The sequence below is a fragment of the Micromesistius poutassou genome (assembly GCF_964030765.1).
Source record: "Micromesistius poutassou genome assembly, contig: SCAFFOLD_1720, whole genome shotgun sequence".
NCBI classification, from domain to species: domain Eukaryota; kingdom Metazoa; phylum Chordata; class Actinopteri; order Gadiformes; family Gadidae; genus Micromesistius; species Micromesistius poutassou.
The window spans coordinates 1-10,283 of record NW_028177028.1 but is presented as its reverse complement, the minus strand read 5'-3'; the positions used below and the strand labels follow the sequence as shown (position 1 = coordinate 10,283).

The 10,283-nt window shown below is 51.0% G+C and overlaps 1 protein-coding gene across 1 annotated transcript; it reads left to right on the top strand.

The window, feature by feature from the left end:
• Positions 1-1,480: 1,480 nt before the first annotated feature.
• Positions 1,481-9,646, top strand: LOC311376815 (double-stranded RNA-binding protein Staufen homolog 2-like; the record flags this gene model as incomplete). The annotated part of the gene is made up of 4 exons (XM_084491276.1): positions 1,481-1,690; positions 3,059-3,196; positions 7,329-7,460; positions 9,503-9,646. Exons 1-4 carry the CDS (start codon positions 1,505-1,507, stop codon positions 9,644-9,646), a joined length of 600 nt encoding a protein of 199 aa, XP_084347402.1. The 5' UTR covers positions 1,481-1,504.
• Between the last annotated feature and the right edge of the window lie 637 nt (positions 9,647-10,283).

Here is a 10,283-nt window from a genome sequence, read left to right as displayed (position 1 = left end):
ACAGACAAACGCACACACACACACATGCTCGCTACACACACAAACACAGAGTGGTGTTCAGGGCGCTAACAGGAAGTGGATGTGATTGCAGAAGCATGATCTAAGTCCAGCCGGTGTTTGCTTTAGGTCTCCCAGGTGACCGGGGGGGGGGAGAGGGGAAACGGGAAACGGAGCCCCTCTCCTCGCTCACACACACACACACACACACACACACACACACACACACACACACACACACACACACACACACACACACACACACACACACACCAGAGGCTGTCATCGGCGCGGTCTGTGTGGTTCCTTTATGCGTCCGTTTCGCTGACCTGTGTTTACGAGCCAGTCTTTGTGCGCCGGTCGCACATGTGTGTGTGTTTTTTTTTTCCCCGTCCCCGTGCGGAGACACATGTCTGTGCGTACGCCCCCGTGCGACCGCGGAGATGTGCCGGACCACCAGATGTTTTTTTGCGGGGACCACCTGCCGACGCTGCTGCTCAGCTAAGTGGACACACAGCGGACGGCGCAGCGGACTCGCACAATCTGGCCCACATAAATCCCCAGCGACAAGCACGATATACACAGAGACACACACACGCACGCACGCACGCACGCACGCACAGACACACACACGTACGTATGTACACACACGTACGTTTGCCACAGCTTTTGGACTTGCAGACTCAAATCCTTGTTGTAAAACGGTTGGTTCCGGTCCTTGATTCTGATTGGCCCCACGTCGTCGTTGAATGCTCACACACGTATAAACACACGCCTGTGAGCGCATAACACACGCCGCCAACCTCAAAGTATGCTATCCTGTGTTGCTAGGCAACCATGACACCCTCTTCAGGAGCTAAATTGCCTGACGGATAGGTTATTTATTATTTTCTATAAACGGTTCTATCACAGTGCACGTTGCTGTGTGTCTGTCGAGCGGCCTGTGGGAAACGTTTAAGTCACCGTTTCCTCAAAGCAATATGCCGCTTGACTGCACTTCGCTTAGGGCCTCAACCGCCCTGAGCTGTTCCGACATCGCCCTAAACCACGGGCCTCTCATGCGCTCCGACGCTTTATCGCACAAGCTCGACTTACGCAGGCCCGTCGCTGGTCCGTGTGCCCATCGCACACCGACCCACAATGCATCACAGGCGGTGAATCGAATTCAAACCAGCATCACAATGTAATAGAACGCGATGTGCTCATCGCAAAGGCTGCGATTAGGGATTTTTATTTTATTTTATTTTATTTCTGTTACTGACTGGCGATCAGCAAGATTCGTATTCGTTTTTTTTCTTTTACAATTCAATAGTTAAATATTGAAATAAATGAATAATACAGAACATAACTTTCAAAACAAAATAATGCATACTAAATCGCGATCGCAATATTGGTTGAAATAATCGCAATTTGATTATTTTCTCAAATCATTCCGCTTAATGTGTTCCTCTCAAAGGTGTCTGAACCCCCCCCCTGCAGGTCCTGAAGGAGAGCGGGCCGCCCCCACATGAAGAGCTTCCTGACGCGGGTCAGCGTGGGCGAGTTCTCGGCCGAGGGCGAGGGCAACAGCAAGAAGCTCTCCAAGAAGCGCGCCGCCCTGTCCGTCCTCCAGGACCTGAAGAAGCTGCCCTTCATCCCCGCCGTGGAGAAACCCAAGACCCACTACAAGAAACGGCCCAAGACCATCATCAAGGTACGGCAGGGTCCCGGAGCACGGCCCCCCAGGACCACGGCCCCCCAGGACCACGGCCACCAAGGACACCACTGGGGGACCACTGGGGGACTGGAGAGTGACCACTGGGGGGCCAGATAGTGACCACTGGGGGACCAGATAGTGACCACTGGGGGACCAGATAGTGACCACTGGGGGACCAGATAGTGACCACTGGGGGACTGGATGGAGAGTGACCACTGGGGGACCAGATAGTGACCACTGGGGGACGGAGAGTGACCACTGGGGGACCAGATAGTGACCACTGGGGACGGAGAGTGACCACTGGGGGACAGATAGTGACCACTGGGGGACGGAGAGTGACCACTGGGGGACCTGGAGAGTGACCACTGGGGGACTGGAGAGTGACCACTGGGGGACGGAGAGTGACCACTGGGGACTGGAGAGTGACCACTGGGGGACTGGAGAGTGACCACTGGGGACGGAGAGTGACCACTGGGGCTGGAGAGTGACCACTAGGGGACGGAGAGTGACCACTGGGGGACGGAGAGTGACCACTGGGGGACGGAGAGTGACCACTGGGGGACTGGAGAGTGACCACTGGGGGACGGAGAGTGACCACTGGGGACGGAGAGTGACCACTGGGCGGAGAGTGACCACTGGGGGACGGAGAGTGACCACTGGGGGACGGAGAGTGACCACTGGGGGACGGAGAGTGACCACTGGGGGGGACGGAGAGTGACCACTGGGGGGCGGAGAGTGACCACTGGGGGACGGAGAGTGACCACTGGGGGGACGGAGAGTGACCACTGGGGGACGGAGAGTGACCACTGGGGGACGGAGAGTGACCACTGGGGGGGGACGGAGAGTGACCACTGGGGGACGGAGAGTGACCACTGGGGGACGGAGAGTGACCACTGGGGGACGGAGAGTGACCACTGGGGGACGGAGAGTGACCACTGGACGGAGAGTGACGGAGAGTGACCACTATTCTTTAAATCCTAGGCGAGTTCAGAGATTCTCTGGTGACCTAGGATTTGTTGATACTTTTAATATTCTATATATATTAACATCTAGATATTACATAAAGTATACTTTATTAAAGCCAGACATTTTGACGTCACGGCCGGATTAAAGGACACCCGTACTTACAGCAAAATGATGGTAAGACATTATAAACAGTGTAAACTAGGAATGTGTACAATACGAGGCGAAGACATGTGGACGTGGCGGTTCGTCTCAAGGAAGGGTTAACCCTAAACCCTAACCCTAACCGGTACGGCGATAACGAGCAGCAACCGTGAGGCCGGGGGCTCAGAGCATCCGGAACCACGGGGCTAGCAGCAGCTCCTCAACATTACCCCACCCTCCCTCCCTCCACCCCTCCAGACGGGACCCGACTACGGCCAGGGCATGAACCCCATCAGCCGCCTGGCCCAGATCCAGCAGGCCAAGAAGGAGAAGGAGCCCGAGTACCTGCTGCTGTCCGAGAGGGGCATGCCCCGCCGCAGGGAGTTCATCATGCAGGTACGCCACGCTAGGCTATGCTAGGAAATGCTCATGCTACGCTATGCAATGCTATGCTAGGAAATGCTCATGCTACGCTCACTATGCTATGCTCATGCTACGGGGAATGCTCATGCTACGCTATGCTATGCTAGGAAATTCTCATGCTAAGCTATGCTGACATGCCCAGATGAAAACCCTATGCATTCTTTTTAGTGAAGGTGAAACCAGAAACATGAAATAAATGTTATATTATGTTAGATATTAAATAGTCCAGCCGTGTCTCTCTTATGTGTTAACTCTTATGCATGATTTCATAAATAGGTGTGCATTATATTATATTAGGGCTGGGCAAAGATTACAAGTTTTAATCGCGATTAATCGCATAGTATTGGTGAGTTAACTCTTAGTTAATGACATTATCAAATGGAATGACACATTATCATTCATACCAAAGGTACTTAATAAGAAAAAACTAGTCACACAACAATCAAAAATAAATAAATAAATAAACGTGCGTCAATTTGTATTAATCGCGTTCAAATAAGATTGCGTGAATGCGTAATTAATGAGTTAACTTGCCCAGGCCTATATTAAATATGTCATAATAATTTCTCAAGTCATCGTGCTGCAATTGAATGAACCCAAAGACTGTGGGTGGAGGATAGGGGGGCCTGAGGGGGTGACAACAGGGGACGATGACGAGGAAGAGACGTCTGCTCCTCCTGATGAGTCAAGGCTCAAATATGGAACTGATCTGGGTCTGAAGGAACCACCAGAAAGATAACGAGAGCAGCCGATTGCCCCCGTCCCCTTACAATGACGGGAGCGTGTGTGACTGTGTGAAGATGATCTTGGGGGAGGGAGGGAGGGAGGGAAGGAAGGAAGGGGAGATAGTAATGATCAGATAAAAATAATGGAAATCAGGAAGGATCAACGGGCGGGGAAGCACCTGCTGCTCTCTGACATCAGCGGGCGTCTGGTTACCATGGTGAGATGGTCCGAGGTGATAGGGCCATACGTATCCTGTCACACTACACCGCTACAGGGAGAGAGTATCCGATGCGGCGACGCTATAGAACCCTCTGCCAGTCATGGCGTCACGCCGTTCACACAATCTGTTTTGTTAGGGATAAGGAATGGGATTTGACATGTGGCGAAACGTCCTCGTCCGTCTCGAGCCATTTGGATGGAGACATGATGAATGAACCCACTTTTACTTGTGTACCCGGGTTCAGCGCTAACGTTTCAGTTAGGATTGAGTACACCTTTGGTGGATCCGGTTGTTTTCGCTTGCTTCCATGGCTGCAGCACACTGGGTTTGTGCGATGATTTGTTTCATATCTGCCAACCCGGGATACTCTGAGAGTAAAGACTAGTCACACAAAGGCCAAAAAACAAATCAAACGTTCCGACCCAGGATGGAAGAAAGAACATACCTTAGCATGTTTCCTTGATCTCTGATGACATTTTGTGGTTATTTTATGGTTTACCAAAGTTCATTTGTTACTTATAGCTCCTCTAAGGGAAGAAGTGCTAGTTTGTTGCTGAGGGAAATATTCACCAAAGGCATGGAGGTATAGAATACGAACACAAGAGAAGTGCTGGAGTGCCCTGGAATATCACACACTAGGTGGAAAGAAGTCCTTTGTCTTCTTTATTTGGTGAATAATGTTGGAACAACTGCGCCACAAACCTCTGGCTTCAGTTAGCGCCGATTGCATCTTGTTTGTTTGCAACATCAGCGCTGCAGTGTCCTCCCCTTTCCAGCTCTCATTATCCCTCCATCTGTCACAAGGGCCTTGTGTGGGATTTCCTTGTGGAGGAAGAAATGGATTATGGATTCCCAAACCAATTACAGAGATTTCCTGATTGGTCGGAAATGAGCGTTTCTAAGATCGAAATGGCCTCATGCAGAGGCAGGCACAGTCAACTCGAAACAGATTATTATCACAGTGCTTTTCACTCATAAAGAGCTGCGTTTCTATCAAATAACCCAAATAACAGCTCTTACATCTTACCTACCGTACCTTTAACTTGACTGAAAATACAACAGGAATCAGCCCCACCTCATGCAGCGGGGCATCTATCCATCGGATAGGGTAGAGAGGGGTCGTTTAGTCTCGTTACGCCCGTCACCTCATGTGTCAATCTGTCAGGTACTTGATTGATTGACACATGTAGTTGGACCAAGTTTATTCATAGCTATTGGCTGCGTTTGTGTAGAACTACTAACTGTTGTTTAACCCTCCGGGTACGTCCGCACCCCCCCCCTTCTTCTACATCAGTTCCATTATATATGTTCCTGTCTTTTCTATCATTTCCTGTGTGGGTTTAATGAAGTCAATCTTATGTTGAAAGTAATAAAGAATGCAACAAAGAAGAAAAGAGAAGCCATCCGTCCATATTTATTGGCGGTTCCCTGCGGAGCGGCAAACAGTCTCGATGCAGTTAAAATGCTCCTCAGGTTTTTATAGATGGTAAAATAGACCAGTGTGTACCACTGGATGGGCTACGGCAAACGGGCAGGAGCAAACCATCACCTGCATGCTGATGTGGTTGCTTGTGGCGCAGGAGGCAGAGCGTGTTGGCTGGTAAACGGAGGTTGCTAGTTCGATCCCCGGCTCCTCCTAGCTGTGAGTGTCGAGGTGTCCTTGCGCCTCACCCTAACTGCTCCAGACGAGCTGGCTAGCTGTTGGAAGAGGGTAGGTAGTGGTTTAAAATAGCTTTTCTGTTTTAACTCTCCTGGTTTTAGCTTGATTAGTTTGCAGTTGGTAGCAATATGGATTTAAAGTATGGAATGCCTTAAGTTCCTTCAAATGCACTATGGGAGTTTTTATATTTGCCCTCTTCTCCTTTAAAAATCTTCAAACCCCTTCAGTCTCTCTCTCTCTCTCGCTCGCTCTCTCTCTCTCTCTACCACCGTCTCTCTCTACCACCGTCTCTCTCTCTCTCTCTCTCTCTCTCTCTCTCTCTCTCTCTCTTTCTCTCTCTCTCTTTCTCTCTCTCTACCAGCTCTCTCTCTCTGTACCATATCTCTCTCTCTACTGTCTCTCTCTCTCTCTACCAATCTCTCTACCATCTCTCTCTCTCTCTCTCTTTGTGAGAGGAACAAAGCTGCTCTTAGCACCGGCGACTAATTCAGTCTCAAAGCTGTTTTTACATGCCTCTTTCAGAGTGCCATTAGGCCATGCTTGTGTTTGTGTGTTCTTTCTTTCTGTAGGGTGTGTGTGTGTGTGTGTGTGTGTGTGTGTGTGTGTGTGTGTGTGTGTGTGTGTGTGTGTGTGTGTGTGTGTGAGAGAGAGTTCTAAGACATTGGAAGGCAGCAGGACCCATACAAGTCTCTCTTTCCCGGTCCTTTATCTCCCCCGGCCCCCCCCTCCTCTCTCTGTCCTGTGTCAAACGGCTTTTAAGGGGACTGATGAGATTTGTATTCAGTAATCAAAAGGGAGTGGGGGGGGCGATGTGTGTTTATTTTGGTAATTTATTGACGCTCTCCTCCCGCAGTCTGTCTTGCGGTCCACTTGAGGCTGTCCAAGGACCACTTAGCCGCCATGTCGGACCACTTGAGTGATTGTGCTCCGAGCCCGGGGGGGGGGGGGGGGTATTCACCAGCCCCCCTCCCCACCATCGCTGTGTCGGACAATGTTTTCGCCTGTTTACTGAGCATAACGACGGCAAATATTGCGCCCGTAACTATCTGCTTACATTGTGCCCTGACTGATTTAAGGTTCCGTGAGATGGAGCGTGATTGAACGTGTGCGCGAGGCAGCGTCCCGCACGCAGAAAGCTAAGCCCGAGGATTTTGCAACACGAGAGCTAATGACGGAAAGAGGATAAAACGCTGGCAGTTGGACGAAGGATGGTTATGGAGCGGTTCTGTTTAGTTTACGACCGGCAGAACGCTCTATTTCCGTCCCCTGTGGGGGAAAAAAAAAAGGACAATTTCCTGTGTGCTTCTTTTGTTAAATGAGAACTAGTACTTAATCCCACCGTCTCTTCTGTGTGTGTGTGTGTGTGTGTGTGGGTGTGCGTGTGTGTGCGCGTGTGTGTGCGCACGTGTGTGTGCACGTCTGCCTGCGTGCGTGTGTGCGTGCATGCATGTGCGTGTGTGCGTGTGTGTGTGTGTGTGTGTGCGCGTGCACGCGTTTAGGTGAAGGTGAACGGCGAGGTTGCCACGGGAACGGGACCCAACAAGAAGGTAGCCAAGCGCAACGCTGCGGAGGCCATGCTGCTGCAGCAGGGCTACAAGGCCTCGGTGCTCCTCCCCGACGACCCCACCGAGGTACGTGCCCCCCCCCCCCCCTCGGGTCACAGCCCGCCTCACACTCTGCGGCTTGTTCACGGCCACCTGGTTGATGGTCCCGTGACAGGCACACCAGGTGTGAGGTGTGATTAGCCGTTACAAGCCGTTTTGGAAATCTTCCCCTTGTGACATCACAAGGTGCTGGACAGATCGGTCTGCCGGCCTACCCGGTGGACCGTAGCAAACGGTGCTCATCTATATCCGTCACACATCTAGGTGGACACGCCCACCTGTGATGTCATAAGGGGAAGATTTCGCAACGCGGCTTGTGACGGCTAATCACACCACACCTGGTGGCATGTCATGGGGACCTTTAAAGGTCACATATTATGGTGTGTTCCAGATGCCTCATACACCACCCGCACGAGTTGCTCTTCTGACATCACAAGTGGGCGTGTCCACCTAGATGTGCGCCGGACAGATCAGTCTACCAGCCTACCCAGTGGACTGTAGCAAACGGTGCTCATCTGTCCGTCACACATCTAGGTGGACACGCCCACCTGTGATGTCATAAGGGGAAGATTTTGCAAAACGGCTTGTGACGGCTAAATCACACCACACCTGGTGGCATGTCACCTCTAAAGGCCGCTAGCATCTTGTTTAGACAGTACTGAGCCCTGGGTAGGCCTGCCATCAAGCCATTCTGACATTTTAACCATTTGAACTCGGTTTCAACGGAGGGCCGTTGAAACCGGCGAACCTCGTTTTTGCTGACGGCTGATAACAAGAAAAAGTTTAAATAATGCAATTGAAGAAAAAAAAAAAAGTTCGCATAACATTTCGTAGTGACTTTACATTAAATTTTACATTTATATTTAGGGCATTTAGCAGACGCTTTTATCCAAAGCGACTTACAATAAGTACATTTGTCATAAGAAGTGACACAATATATCGCTGTCGGTACAGTAAAGATGTTCATAGAACCAAGTGCAAGTATAAACAATCGCCAGGCCAACCCATTCCCCGTGTACAGCAGTGATAGCTGTATTAGTTTATAGTATAAGTAACAGAATGTGCTAAATATTCAGACAGTTTCAGATTCATCTTCTTCTTCTCACCGACTTGGAGTTGACCTTCTGGTCCGTCGTACCCCCCCCCCCACGCCTCCACCCGCCGGTCCGTACCGTCTCTGTGGGTTCATGGGGTGCTGCTGCCCTCCTGGTTCCATAAGGTGGACTCCTTATATACCGTCAGCTCCATTCAGCCGGACTTTCCTATAGACCCAGAGGAGCCTAAACCAGCCTATAAGGAGGGAGAGGGAGAGGTAGGGAGAGGGGAGAGAGAAGAGAGAGAGAGAGGGAGGGAGGGGTGGGCTTTATGCCAGTTATGTAACCGTGCAGCGGTGTATAGAATATTGCTATCTCCCCAGACGGCTCATTATCTAGCAGCACACTGCGGCACTCGGCAGCGTATCAACTGAGACGGCCCTGAGCCTTTTAAAATATGACCAACAGCTCGGGGAGCTTGTACGTTGTACGTCCTGGCACTTAATGTACGCACTTAATGTACACACTTAATGTACACACTTAATGTACACACTTAATGTACGCACTTAATGTAAATTGTATTTATTCATAGTATAGCATGTGCAGTAGCAAGCTATCACTGCTGTACGCGGGGAATGGGTTAACCTAGTGATCGTTAGTACTTGCACTTGGTTCTATGAACATCTTTACTGTACCGACAGCGATAAATTGTTTCACTTCTTATGACAAATGTACTTATTCTAAGTCGCTTTGGATAAAAGCGTCTGCCAAATGCCCTAAATGTAAATGTAAATGCAAATGAAATATTTATGCACATTCATCACATGAGTATGAACATTATGCACCCCAAAAAGTATTCTTTTTCCAAACTATCCAATGGAGTGCCACTCGGGCTGTAGTTGTGTGTCTGTTTGGACGTACTCATTCAGAACCGCGGTGTAGTTGCACCCGGGTCATAGTGGCCCTTCTGTTTTGTTTTTTTTTTGTTTTTTTTGTGTATCCCGCTGAATGAATTGTGCGTTCTCCGTAACCAAGCAACCTCCGCCCCACCGCGGCGGCGGCGGCGGCCGTGGCCAAGCGCGCCCCCGTATTCAGCGCAGCGCCCAGTGGGCCCGGCCGGCACAATGTTGTCAGCGGCTGACGCTGGGCGTCCTGACAGCTATTGGGATGTCTCTATAAGTGGGTCCAAACGGCCCACCTACCCCTCTCTCCCCGCTCGCTCTCTCTCTCTCTCTCTCTCTCTCTCTCTCTCGCTCTCTTGCTCTCTCTCTCTCTCTCTCTCTCTCTTTCTTTCTTTCTTTCTTTCTCTTTTCCCTCCCTCTCTCTCTTTTCCCTCTCTCCCTCTCTCTCTTTTCTCTATCTCTCTCCTATTTTCCCTCTCTGTTTCCCTCTCTCTCTCTCCCCTCCCTCCCTCCCTCCCTCCTCTTCTCTCCCTCCCTCTCTCTCTTTTCTATCTCTCTCTCCTATTTTGCCCTCTCTGTTTCCCTCTCTCTCCCTCCCCTCTCTCTCTTCCCTCCCTCCCCCTCTCTCCCCCTCTGGGCCAAGTTCCGGACCAGACGCCCTCAGGCCCGATTGAACCATCAAGTGGCATTAGCCAAGTTAAAGTTCCCCTACCATAACCGCTAAACACCACCCCCTCTATCACCACCACCCCCACCGACCCCACCACCCCCTCTACCACCACCACCCCCACCGACCCCACCACCCCCCTCTACCACCACCACCCCCACCGACCCCACCACCCCCTCTACCCCCCACCACCCCCACCGACCCCACCACCCCCACCACCACCCATCCCCCTCTCACCACCACCCCC